This window comes from Nyctereutes procyonoides, unplaced genomic scaffold (genome assembly GCF_905146905.1).
Source record: "Nyctereutes procyonoides isolate TBG_1078 unplaced genomic scaffold, NYPRO_anot_genome, whole genome shotgun sequence".
In the NCBI taxonomy this organism is placed as follows: domain Eukaryota; kingdom Metazoa; phylum Chordata; class Mammalia; order Carnivora; family Canidae; genus Nyctereutes; species Nyctereutes procyonoides.
Genome location: NW_026575042.1, coordinates 38,548,438 through 38,562,946, shown reverse-complemented (window position 1 = coordinate 38,562,946; position 14,509 = coordinate 38,548,438). Strand labels below are relative to the sequence as shown.

Genomic DNA, 14,509 nt, shown 5'->3' with positions numbered 1-14,509 from the left:
GACCCAGGGATTCCCCTAAAAAATTAGATTTTATTTATCATAATGTCAGCCTTTCAACTGCTATGGTTTTGAAGAAGGTAATGTTAACAGACGTGTTAGATTCCTGTGATAAAAAGTTGGCAAGTAGAAAATGGTTAGTTTTTTTTGTTTGTTTTCCATTTTCTGGACTCACATCAAACTTATCCTAAAGGCTACCTGGCTAAGCCTCAGGTTCATATCTAGTCCAAAAGTTCCTTAAGAACTTGACCTCTAAAAAAAAAAAAAAAAAAAAAAAACTTGACCTCTAGAATGGTAGCTTTCATACTTTTAAACTGCAGCCCACAGTATAAACTACATAAGTTTGTATTTTATTTAATTAACAAAATCTTATAAAATGTTTATCAAGTGCTAAGTGCTATTCTAAGCATTTTAAAAATATTGACTAATTTAATTCTCACAATTCTTTAAGATAAGTAAATTAGGGATCCCTGGGTGGCGCAGCGGTTTGGCGCCTGCCTTTGGCCCAGGGCGCGATCCTGGAGAACCGGGATCGAATCCCACATCGGGCTCCCGGTGCATGGAGCCTGCTTCTCCCTCTGCCTGTGTCTCTGCCTCTCTCTCTCACTGTGTGCCTATCATAAATAAATAATAAAAAAAAATAAGATAAGTAAATTATTATTATTTTATAATAGAAGAAATTAAGGAATCGAGAGGCTTTTTTTTTTAAAGTAGATTTTTTTTTTTTAAGTTGTTATTTTTAAGTAATCTCTACACACAACCTAGGGCCTGAACTTACAACCCCGAGATCAAGAGCCATGTGCTCTACCAACTGAGCCAGCCAGGTGCCCCAAGGATTCAAGTGACTTGCCCAAGGTGACATAGTCAGTGAGTGGCAGAACCAGAATTGAACATAGGCAATCTGACTTCAGAGTTAATACTTTCTCTTTTTTTTTTTTCAGTTTACATATTTTTTTAAGTAATCTCTACACCTAACATGGAGCTCACACTCATGACCTTAAGATCAAGAGTGACATGCTCTACTGCCTGAGCCAGCTAGACACCCCCAGTTAATATTCTTAACCAATAGATGAGGCTGCTTCTCTATAAGTGAGATAAGAATTTCATGGAAGGCTATGTACCCTTTCACATGCTTAAATATTATACTTAGATATTTTCTGTACTATAATTTTTACCTTTTTTTGATATAATAAAGCACTAAATATTAGATCTTTTCTAGAGTGTGCCCAGAGGTAGACTGAAGCCTTCAGATATTGCTTATGTACTCTCAGACTGCCTTCTAGTCTAGTCTAAACATAGTATTCCCAGTCTGTATTCATACTGACTGACTTCCAGGAACTAGAGGTGTAGGAATTCTAGTACAATTCACCAGCTCATTTGAAGCTTTGTCAAGTATCATTAGCATGTAAGACTTTTGAGACTTGAGAAACAAAATATTTGAAATAGTTATGCTTTTGATCCTTTATTCCCTAGACTTTTTATTTCCTTGATTGCAGTTATATAGAGCTGTAATATCTGTTATTGGCACTAAATGCTTAATTTGATAGCTAATAAATCTGTTTCCCTTCCCTTTTATATATTAAAATATGTGGATTATGAAAACGTGATACCATTTGCTTGCCTGGCAAATAAGTAAATCTCTTAAAATTGTTATATTCAGTATTGGCCTAGAAGGAATAGTAATATTCTTCCCAAATTATTGGTGGAAATATAAATTGGTAACATTATTTTGGAAAGTACGTATCCAAAAGTCTTTAAAATATTTATCCCTTTGACTCAGTAATTCTAATCATTAATCTATCTTAAAAATATAAACTTAAACACAGAAGATCCTTATACACAAAGATGTTTATTAAAAAGTTTTTTATAACAGTACAAAATTAGAAATGATCTACATGTCCTTACAATCATGTCCACTTCTTTTTCATAGTAACCATCTTACCATAACACTGTCTTCAGAATCTGTAGAACTACTAAACTGGTACTTATAAAAAGTTCATAACAATTTGGAAAGATATTTACAATATATTATTAAGAACAAATTTCAAAAGCAGGACACAAAATCATGTATACTGTATACTCTCATTAATATTAAACATAAAAAAACAACTTGGGCATGAAAAAAGTCTGAAAAGAAACCTATCAAAATGTAATAGTGATTGCTGTAAGGTGATAAAAATGCTTTTCCTCATTTTCTAGATTTTTCAATAATGAGAAAAACATTAATGAAAAATTAATGTTTCATTTTCAAAAGTATACCTCCCAGAAATATTGAGATATGAAATTTCTTTTTTTTAATATTTTTTTTAATTTTTATTTATTTATGATAGAGAGAGAGAGAGAGAGGCAGAGACACAGAGGGAGAAGCAGGCTCCATGCACCTGGAGCCTGATGTGGGATTCGATCCCGGGTCTCCAGGATCGCGCCCTGGGCCAAAGGCAGGCGCCAAACCACTGCGCCACCCAGGGATCCCGAGATATGAAATTTCTAAATGCCATCTCTACCTGAATTTTAGTAACAGATACTAACAGGTTTATGACTACTTTTTGGCTTTAGCCCAAGTCTCGTGTGTGTGTGTGTGTGTGTGTGTGTGTGTGTGTGTGTGTGTTTATAGATGTATTTTACCTTAAATAGTGATCTTTGACAAAGAAAGGATTAGAAGGAATATTGTCCTTCTAATCTTTCAAAGCATGTTCTAGCTGCAATAACCAGATTCTTAAACAACCAGATTCTATGATCTTCCTGATTTCTCCTGTGATTCTCTCAGGCATCCTTCCAGATAAAGTTTCCCATTCCTGTCTTCCATTACACTCTGACTACTTAGGAAAGTGGTAGTACCACTCTACAGAAAGCTTCATTGGCCAAATCCTCAAACTTTAAATCACAGGCATAGTATATTGACTGAATAAATACGCACGGTAGATTTAAGTATTCTGATAGTTGATGTAATAAAACTATAAGACAAACCTTTAATCTGACAGGATGGAATTTTGTTTTAAATAATATTTGGAATTTTTATGATTATAAATTTTAGCTTATTCATTGATTATATAAAACATAAGAGGCAGAGTGTGTAAATATCATGCTCTAAAGACAACTTGGCCTGTCTTCAAAAATTAACATTATAATAAAAATATTCTATTTCCAGCGACTTTCTGGCTGATCAAGCTGCATGTTATGTTCAGGCAATACAGTGGATTTTGCACTATTACTATCATGGAGTTCAGTCCTGGAGCTGGTGAGGAATACAAACAAAATTAAAGTTTTGATTTTTTTTTTTTAATGATGGTTCGTTCTATAATCTCTTTTGGGATTCTCTTTTCTCTTTATTTCTATTTATGGTGGCATTTTTAAAAAGATATATACAGCCAAATGTAAATGAAATATAGGTAATCTTTTCTTATATGAAAATATTTTTTAAAGACCTTTGTGTAACAAAGACTCTTCCAGCCCTAGCAGATGGTCAATAGTGAAAGTTAAGGATTTAAAATTCTTTATCATGATGAATGACTGTGACAAAGTCTCAATAATAATTGGGGCTGACTGATGGTTACATAAGGTTGTTCATTATATTCTTTGCTACATTATTGTGTGTTTGAAAAAATTTTTCTATTAAGAGTAGTTAAAGAAGGAGTAATTGAATGTTAGACTGGGAGGGGTGAAAAAAAAAAAGAAGAAAGGAATTATTTGCTTTTCCTAGAAATAGTAATAATTTTCCATTTCTCTCATTTTTCCTATTCCAGCAAGTTCCATCTATATTTCCAAACCACCCACCAAAATAGAAAAATGAGAAACCAAAAAATGATGCAGGGAAAAGTAGAGACTTTTTAAGTGATGAGATCATTTTTGTTTTGTTTTGTTTTGATAGCACCTTTGCTTAGACTTTCTTTTAAAGCACCATACAATAAAACAAATCAGTGCAAATTATATCAGTTATTTCACTTAATAATAATCTGTTTAAAAATCTCTGTAATAACTAACCTAATTCTCAGGGCATCTCTGAAGAGCATTCTAATAACAAAAATCCTTGATTTGCCATTTCTTAATAGGGTGAGTGTAAACTATTCTTATTATGTATCATGCATTAAGGCCAGACACTTGAAAGGCATGTTCTCATATAATCCTCACCACTATAAGTATTGTCTGACTTTTATAGATAAGGCTCAGTTATCTTTATTACTTTAGAAAGTAATATTTCTTTCTTTCTTTCCTTCTTTGTTTTTGTTATTGTTTTGAGAGAGAGAGAATGAGACGGAGGGGGAGGGGGAGAGAGAAAATCTTAAGTATACTCCATGCCCAGAATGGAGCCCAACACAGGGCTCGATCTTCCAACCCTGAGATCATAACCTGAGCCAAAATCAAGAGTCAGACACATAACCAGCTGAACCACCAGGCACCCTAGAAAGTAATCTTTCTAAAGTTATACACTCAAGAATGAATCTAAGACTGATTTCAAAGCCTATATACATTTTCCATTCTAAATGCCATCCTACCTCCTAAACTTTCTCATTCTTTTGAAGTATGTCATAATTGTGGGGAAAATTAGTCAAACATTAAAAACACTGAAAAATTTTAAAAATTGTATGTTTAAAGCTTTGTAAAAAATAAGTATACCTATAGTTAAAGATGGAGCATTAAAAACAAACATAATGTGTATCATTGATAAATGGTTTAATCTTATCACAAATACAGTAATATATATACCAAATCAGAGATATAAAATTTCTTAGAGTTGACTAGTAACAGCCACATGAACTCGAACTCACTCTTCTCTCTACCTCTTGAGAGAGTCTCCAGCTCATGTGTGCTAACTGAAGGTCTTCTGACCACCTCATTACTTCATTCTAAGAAGCTATTGATTGGAAGATTTACTCTCAGTATCTTGGAAGTTAAAAGAACCATTGTATTATATATATATGTTTATTTATGTTATTATATATGTATATATATGTTTATACATATTTATAATATGTGTATATATAAACATATATTTTATATAAAATACATACATATATACACACATGCATTTTATATATATATATATATACATCTATGTGTGTGTGTATATTCTTCAATTACATATACATCCCAGTTTTGGAAATGTTAACTTATACTTTAAAAGTTAAGGAAATACAACAGTTGCTATCATATTATCTAAATATGCTAGCACTGCTGATCTCTTAAATTAAGTGGTAGAATTATGAGTCATTGTTTTCTTTAGAGTTATTGCTGTGTTGTTAAATAAGGAAAAGTGTATATTTAATACTGACCTGTTTCATAAAGTTGCCAACTGTTTAAAACTCAGTTTTGTTTTATAGGTATTATCCCTACCATTATGCACCTTTCCTATCTGATATCCGCAACATCAGTACACTCAAAATCCATTTTGAGCTAGGAAAACCTTTTAAGCCATTTGAACAGCTTCTTGCTGTACTTCCAGCAGCTAGCAAAAATTTACTTCCTACATGCTACCAGGTAGGTTTTAAAATTAAATGTTTTTATGTCCTTTTTGATACTTAAGAGCTCCTCATTTAAGCCTAGAAATGTAATACCCAAATTACTTTAATGGCTAAATAATATTTATTTTCAGTGTCAAATTTAGTATTTCTCACAGAAGTTACTTGAGAAGTAACCCTGTGATTTAAAAGTGGTTTAAAATGAAGTTAGCTTTTTTTAAAAAATGCAAACAAACTCCAAAAGTCATTCAGAGCATAGCTTCTTTCTTTTCAGCACCTTTAAGCACATTTTTAAGTGTCTCTACACTGATGAAAGTGAACTATGACAGGTAAAATCTGAAGCCATTTACTTTGTTCAAACAATTTTGGATTCATTCTGTTCTTTTACCTTCTCCCTATTAGAATAGGGATGTCCTTCTGAGTCATTCATCTCAACAAAAGTATTATTTCAATTAATATTTAGGTTTTAAGCATTTCTTTTATCAAACTATAGAATGAAAAGCTTGTCTCTGGTTAAGATATTTTGCATAACAGGAGGAAGATATTTCAGGGATGATTGTGTCACCAAAGTTAAAGTAGGCCTACTAAGCTGATTCTGAAGACAAATTTCATTTATTTCTTCTAATTCTGTGGTCTTGTCCCAAGAATTAGAGTATACACACACATACAGACCCTTTGCTGTTTGAACAGTGTCAGTCTCCATTTTTTTTTTTAAGATTTTACTTATTTATTTATAAGAGACACACAGAGAGAGAGGCAGAGATACAGACAGAGGGAGAAGCAGGGTCCCCACAAGGAGCCTGATGTGGGACTTGATCCCGGGTCCCCGGGATCACACCCTTAGCCAAAGGCAGACGCCTAACCCCTGAGCCACCCAAGCGTGTCCCCATTCTTCTTTCTCCTAAAACTTAATCAATCTATTTAATCTTGGCCCTCTGGCCTCCGTTTCCTCTTGAGTTTCTTTGATGCTTTTTCCTCCAACTTTCAGATACAGTAAGGATTGATAACAACTCCTGACCAGTTTAATCATGCAAGTGACAGCAACATCCGTTTAATTATTCTGTGCCCATGCCATACTGGGTATTAAATATTTTTAGTATTACCCTGAGAAATACACTGTTTTATTTCTTTAAAAAGTGTTATACCATAATCTTCCATATTATTTCCTAGAAAACATCCTTATGTTTTCTTCATCTATATCTGTTATAAAATCTCTAATAAAAAACATATCTTATTGGACCTTTCATCTTTGCTATTAGTGGTGAAGAGATTCTTGATTCTAGGATTTTTTTCTTTTTAACTTATCTTAGATACAGTTCTTATATTACTTAACAAAATCAATTGATTAGGACACAAAAGTACTGCCTTTTAAGGTTAAAAATGGAGGAGTCTTGGAGGCCTGTGAAATGAAGTCTGAGAACAGAATATAAGTGGAGTGATAGAGTGATAAGTGATAAGAGTGATATAGAGTGATAAGACGATAAAAGAAATGGCAAAGTTGAAATTCAGAGGTGAAATTCAGATGGTTTTGCTACATAATTTGATCACTGCAATGGGAAAGTGATGAGTAGCAGTGAAATTAGAAGTCTCATAGTTGAAAATCAAAATATAGCCAGGATATTGCAACATTTCTAAGATGTAAAAATTTAATTTTACTTAGGAATTTTAAACTGTAACAAAAGTAAATATTGTAAATATATTAACAGAAAGTTATATTGATGTTAGTTCTTATATTTCTATTACTCTTTTATCTTTCCATAGCACTTGATGACCAGTGAAGACTCACCAATTATAGAATATTATCCACCTGATTTTAAAACTGACCTAAATGGGAAACAACAGGAATGGGAAGCTGTGGTACTAATACCTTTTATTGATGAGGTCAGTACATGAAATAGTCATATACACACATATATTCTTTTTTTCTTCCAAGTTTTTATTTATATTCCAGTTAGTTAACATTTAGTGTGATATTAGTTACAGGTATAGAATTTAGTGATTCATTACTTATGATACCCAGTGCTCATCACAACACTTGTCCTCCTTAATCCTCATCACCTGTTTAATCTGACACCCTGCCCACCTTCTTCCCAGTAACCATCAGTTTGTTCTCTATAGTTGAGTCTTTTTCTTAGTTTGCCTCTTTTTTTTCCCTATGTTCACTTGTTTCTTAAAGTCCATATATGAGTGAAACCATATGGTATTTTTCTTTCTCTCACTTACTTATTCAGTGTAATATTCTACCTCCATCCACATCATTGCAATGGCAAGATTTCATTGTTTTTTTTTTTAATGCCCGAGTAGTATTCTACTGTGTGTGTGTGTGTGTGTGTATACACACACAAAAACCATATATACACACATATGTGCATATATTGTATATCACATATATATACCATATTTATATATATACACACACACCCATATAAATATATACATACACACACACCCATATATATACCATATATATATACACCTATATATATACACACACACACACACACCCATATATATTTTTTTATATATATATATACACCACATATTCTTTATCCATTCATCAGCTGATGAACATTTGGGCTCTTAGTTTGGCTAGTGTTGATAATGCTGCTATAAACATTGGAGTGCATTTATCCCTTTGAATTAATATTATTCTATCCTTTAGGTAAATACCTAAATGTATTTACTACTAGGTCATAGGGTAGTTCTATTTTTAACTTCATACTTTTTTCCAGAATGGCTGCATCAATTTGCATTCTCACCAACAGTGTCCAAGAGTATTCCCCTGTCTCCACATCCTTGCCAGCAATTTTAGCCATTGTAGTTTGGGTTTTTTTAAGATTTTTTTTATTTATTTGAAAGAGAGAGAGAACAGAGGGAAAAGCAGACTCCCTACTAAGCAGAAAGTCCAAAGCGGGGCTCAATTCCAGGACACTGAGATCATGACTGAGCCAAAGGCAGACACTTAACCAACTGAGCCACCCAGGCACCCTTCATTGTAATTTGATTTGTATTTCTTTGATGATGAGTGATGTTGAATATCTTTTTATTTGTACACATGTATTCTCTCTCTTTTTTTTTTTTTAAAGATTTTATTTATTCATGAGAGACAAAAGAGAGAAGCAGAGAAATACGCAGAGGGAGAAGCAGGCTCCTTCAGGGAGCCTAATGCAGGACTCGATCCCAGGACCCTGGGATCATGACCTGAGCCACAGGCAGACGCTCAACCACTGAGCCACCCAGGCGCCCCTATACAGATATATTCTTAATCAGAGGTTTCACATAAGTTAATGAATGAGCAATGGGTTTTAATCACCATTTATCTTTTATTAATGAGGTTTAACTATTCTCTTCATTTTGTGCATCAAAACTTATAGATATGCTAATTATAAGAAAGCTAGAGTGGTTTTACTAATATTAGACAAAATAGACTTCAAGACAAGGAGTATTACCAGTGATCAAGTGGAATATTTCATATTGATTAAAAACTCGAGTCAGTTTGGGACACCTGGCTGACTCAGTCCGTAGAGCTTGCGACTCTTGATCTTTGGGTTGTGATTTCGAGCCCCATATTGGAAACAGATTACTTAAAAAAAAAAAGTCAAGTCATTTCATCAAGGAGACATAAAAATTGTAATGTATATGTACCTTATAATAGAGCTTCAAATACGAAAAGCAAAAGCTGTCAGAATTGAAAGGAGAAAAAAACTTAAAAGGGAAATTCAAAAATACTGTTATTTAAATGATAATAAAAATACAACATAATCTGTGATAATGCTAAAGCAGTGCTTCAAGGGATGCTTAAGTTTCTACTTGTTTATACTGAACAAGGAAAAGGTTTACTATAAATTATCTAAGCTTCCTACAAGAAGCTAAAAAAAAGCAAGAGAAATTAAACCCAAACTAAGCAGAATGAAGGAAATAATGATAGGAACAGAAATCCATAGAAAATGAACAAAAAATAGAGAAAAATCAATGGAACCAAAAGCTCTGAATGTAAATTATGCCTCAAAAAAAGTGCCCTCTCAAAAAAAAAATCTGACATAATTATGAAGTAGAGGAAACAAGTGTTTATTCACCTCTTATTAATTTTATTTTTATTTTTTTAATAATTTATTTTTTATTTTTTTAATAATTTATTTTTTATTGGTGTTCAATTTGCCAACATACAGAATAACACCCAGTGCTCATCCTGTCAAGTGCCCCCCCCCTCAGTGCCCATCACCCATTCACCCCACCCCCCGCCCTCCTCCCCTTCCACCACCCCTAGTTCATTTCTCAGAGTTAGGAATCTTTATGTTCTGTCTCCCTTTCTGATATTTCCTACCCATTTCTTATTAATTTTTAAATAAGAATGTTCGTTATATATGAAACATATAGCCCCACCAGACAGGATTAAGTTGTGACATAATCATTATAGTCTGCATGCATACAAACTTAGTTCCATGGAGATAGTTGTTTATCCAATTATCACTTTAGTTCATTGTGATTGAATTTTAACTTAAGGTTGGACACCTCAATGAGATTTTAAACGTTTTCAACAAAATTGCATTATGATATTACCACTGAAATGAAACTTGTAACTGGCAAAATTACCATATTCTTCTATATTTTTTGGAAACGAAAGCTCAGAATCTACACAAAAAGTTATCTCAAAGTAGGTACATAAGATGTGGAAAGAAAAATTCCTGTTACAGGATAGTCAGTCAAAGTATATGGTGGTGGAAATTACTAAATAGGAATAGATGATAGAGTTTTCCGAACTGAGAGATTGATAGGACCCATTTGTACCTCATGAAGAATTACTACACTAACTGGTACTAGAAAGAGTTTACCAGCAGATTTGAGCTGCTTGGCATGCATACTCTCACTTTTGCCTTTATTCTTAACCTTGCTCTCCAGTGGAGTTGGCTGTCTGAGATAATCTCACTGATATGATCAATGGTTGGTCTTTTTTTTTTTTTAAAGATTTTATTTATTTATTCATAGAGACAGAGAGAGGCAGAGACACAGGCAGAGGGAGAAGCAGGCATCATACAGAGAGCCCGACGCGGGACTCGATCCAGGGTCTCCAGGATCACACCCTGGGCTGCAGGTGGCGCTAAACCGCTGCGCCACCGGGGCTGCCCCGATGGTTGGTCTTAATTGTAGTCAGAGCCCTCTATGTGATGATCACTCACCCTCCAGGAGGCTAACTCAGGGCTGTTCTCACAGTGATCTTGGGTTCCAGGAAGGTGAGAACAGAAGGTACAAGGTCTCTTGAGCTTTGGAATTTGCATAGTATCACTTTTACTACATTATTTTGAATAAAGCAAGTTGTAAGATCAACTTGGATTTAAGGAGTAGGGAAATAGACCATTTTCTTACATTTAAAGGAACTTACATATGGATGTAGAAGGAATTATTATGGCTATCTTTGCAAACCATCTACTACAGTCTGCCCTCTTTGGCTAAAATTTATATTCCATCTCCAAATACAAAACACACTGACATCTCCCAAAAGTTTCATCTCATTATACATCAGGCTCAAAGTCTAGAATTTTATCTTTAAATTGAGTCTAGATGTGAATTAACCTCCACAAATGCAGCTCCTCAAGGACAGCTCCCCTGACTCAAAGACCTGTGAATTTAAAAAAACAAATTATCAACACTCCCAACATTCCCAATTTTATAATGGAGAGACCATGACAGGATAACCTCAATAAGCAGCTCCTATCAAAAAAGAGCAGGAAGCAGATGCACAATCACTGATCCATAACAATTTCGAAATCCCAACCAAGCAGCATATAGCAAGTCCCTAAACTCCAGTGACACAGATTGTTCCTTGGTTAGAGCCTAATTAGAGCCTAAATCTGTTCCCTGTGAGTGGCTCTGTGGTCTGTCTTCTAGGTTTTTGGCCCCTGATCTGGTTTCTTTCTTTTTTTTTTTTTTTAAGATTTTATTTATTTATTCACAATAGACACAGAGAGAGAGAGATGCAAAGACACAGGCAGAGGGAGAAGCAGGCTCCATACCAGGAGCCCGATGTGGGATTCGATCCCGGGACTCCAGGATCGCACCCTGGGCCAAAGGCAGGCACCAAACCACTGAGCCACCCAGGGATCCCCGCCGATCTGGTTTCTTGAAGCTACCCCTCTAAGATGTTGGGTAGAGGAAAGAAACAGGATTGGTCAGGACAGGGTGGGCTACAGTGCTGTCTCACAAAGGCCTTGGCTGACCCCAGAAGTCACCCTAAAGTGCAATGGCCCATTAGAGTTCCCCTAAGTTGCTGTAAAGGGCCTGAGACTTTGTATCCTTCATCTGCCAGTCTGGGATGCAGACTTCATTTTGGAAGGGTGCATGACCTTGTGTGAGATAACTTTTCACCTAAGGATATTTCGAAGGGATAGCTGACAGCCGAGGGAGGGTTGCAGGCCAGCAGCACTTTCAGCATCTGGGCAAATAAGACCTTCAGTACTAATGGGGGTCACAGCACATCACAACATCCATTACATCATTCTGCCTTAATGTTATCTTGTCTATCCTAAAGATGCTAACATCTTCAAGATTATAAGATTATGAAGATGCATGCATTCACAGGACCAAGCAACAAAAATTTATATGTATATGTGTGTGTGTATATATTTGTATATATATGTGTGTCTGTGTGTTTTAAGATTTATTTATTGGGGAAGAAGAGGCATAGAGTGGGAGAGAATCTCAGGCAGGCTCCCCATTGAGTGTGGAGCCTGACATAGCACTAACTTCCACTACTCTGAAATCATGACCTGAGCAAACATCAAGAGTTGGACGCTTAACTGACCGAGCCACCCAGGAGCCCTAATATATATACATATATTTTTTAAAACTTTTTGTGTCTTAAAGAAGAATTAGACTCAAACTTTGAATGTGAGATTGGAGAAGAAAATAGGATGTAAGTAAATGCCATTATCAGTAAACAGTAATTATGGAAATTCAATTTATTGTTTATTCCTGAAAAATTGTTATTAATTTTATTGTACTGACTTATAGAATCAATAGCATCTTAGAATTAAGAAATTATGGTATAGTATTATCTGTTTTATTCTATAATCTTTTCCAGATTTTGCTACTTTTTTCCAAATATTTTGAAAAATGGCATAGATAATTATTGGACTAAAAGTCTAAAAGGCCACTCTGGAAAATAGTTCAGCAGTTTCTTATAAGTTAAACATACATTTACTGTACAACCCAGCTGTCACACTCTTAGATATTTACCCTAGAGAAATAAAAACTATGTCCACACAAAGCACACAAATGTCCAGAGCAATTTATTTGTAATAACCCCAAACTGGAAAAAATTCAAATGCCCTTTAATTGAGTGAATATATAAACAAATTGTAGTATGTCTGTGTAGTAGAATACTACTGAGCAATATAAAGAGCTATGAATATAAACAACTAACTTGGATGAAAACAATTCAATTGAGTGAAAAAAGTCTGAGTGAAAAAGTCTCAGAAGGTTATATATTATATTGTTTCATAGATATAATATTCTTGAAATGACAAAATTACTGTGATATAAAACATGGAGTGGTTGCTAGGTGTTAAAGTTGGGGATATGGTATGATTATAAAGGGATAACAAAGGGGGCAAGTGGGTGGCTCAGTCGGGTAAGTGTGTCTGCCTTCAGCTCAGGTCATGATCCCAGGATCCTGGAATCAAGCCCCACATCAGGCTCCCTGCTCAGTGTGGAGTCAGCTTCTCCCTCTGCCCCTCCCCCTTGCTCATTTTCTCTTTCTCTCTCTCTCTTCTCTCTCCCCCAGATAAATAAATAAAATCTTTAAAAAAGGGGGGGTGGAGGATAACAAGGAATTTCTTCATGATGATGTAACAGTTCTGTATTCCAGTTTTAGTGGTAGCTATATGAATCTATACATATAAAAATTTCATAACACTGTACACAAAACATCACATATAAAAATCAGTGAAATCTGAATAAGTCTATAGTTAATAGTGTTGTACTCATGTCAGTTTCCTGGTTTGATAATATACTGATGCTTTGTGTAAGATGTTATCATTGGGGAAAGCTGGGTGAAGGGTACATGAGAACACTACATATTTTGCAGCTTCTTGTGAATCTTCGTGTTTTATGCCTCTGTACATAATGCTATGATAAACTAGTTGTGTATTCGTGTGTTCTTTTTGTTTGCTTATGGAATCTTAGGTAATAGAAGATTTTGTTTTTTTAAGATAGACTCCTAAAAGCAGGATTGCTTGGTTAATGGGAATATGTATTTTTATGTTTAGTGAATATTCTTTTTCAAAAAGACTAGTCTAGGGGCAGCCTGGGTGGCTCAGTGGTTTCGCGTCGCCTTCAGCCCAGGGCATGATGCTGGAGACCTGGGATCAAGTCCCATATCAGGCTCCCTGCATGGAGCCTGCTCCTCCCTCTGCCTGTGTCTCTGCCTCTCTCTCTGTGTGTCTCTCATGAATAAATAAAATCTTTAAAAATAAATAAATAAATAAACTAAATAAAAAAGAAAAAGACTAGTCTAATTCACTCAATATTTAGTGCTACTTCTCTGCATCTCCAGACCTGAATATTATTGCTTCATTTATTTTTGGCCAATCTATTGATGATGGTGCCATTTTGTTATTTTTCAAATTTGTTTTTCTCTAATCCCTAATTTGAGTATATTTTTATATGTGTTTACTCTTTTAAATTACCCTACAGGTAATTTCTGTAAATTACCTGTTTATGTCCTTTCCCCCATTTTCCTTTCTTGATTTTTGTCAGTTCTTTGTATGTTATGAATATTCTTTCCCAGCATGGCATTTGTCTCTTGTTTTGTTGATGAATCTTCTGTCATATACATTTTCTGTTATTTAAAAATGTCTTTTCCCTCAAGACTCTTAGGCTTTTTTCCACTCTTACTTAAATAAGAGTTTATCACTCCTACTTACTGATACTCTCTCCTAGATTTTCTTCTAATACTTTTATTATCTTATTACTGGATAAATATTTTTAGATGTGGTATGAAGTTGGGAAGTATATGTGCTTTTCTAGCTGGATAGGTAGTTATGATAACACCATTTTTT

General features: G+C 34.5%; 1 protein-coding gene across 5 annotated transcripts in view; it reads left to right on the top strand.

The window, feature by feature from the left end:
- Positions 1-14,509, top strand: part of XRN1 (5'-3' exoribonuclease 1) — a 110,190-nt gene that overhangs the window by 28,757 nt on the left and 66,924 nt on the right. For all 5 annotated transcript variants that reach the window (XR_008663914.1, XM_055321150.1, XM_055321148.1 and 2 more), the window contains exons 13-15: positions 3,146-3,235; positions 5,316-5,472; positions 7,215-7,334. Coding sequence is in view for 4 of the 5 variants with exons in the window: in XM_055321150.1 (XP_055177125.1) it covers positions 3,146-3,235; positions 5,316-5,472; positions 7,215-7,334 (367 nt within the window). In the remaining variant the exon portion in view is untranslated. The remainder of the gene's footprint in view (positions 1-3,145; positions 3,236-5,315; positions 5,473-7,214; positions 7,335-14,509) is intronic.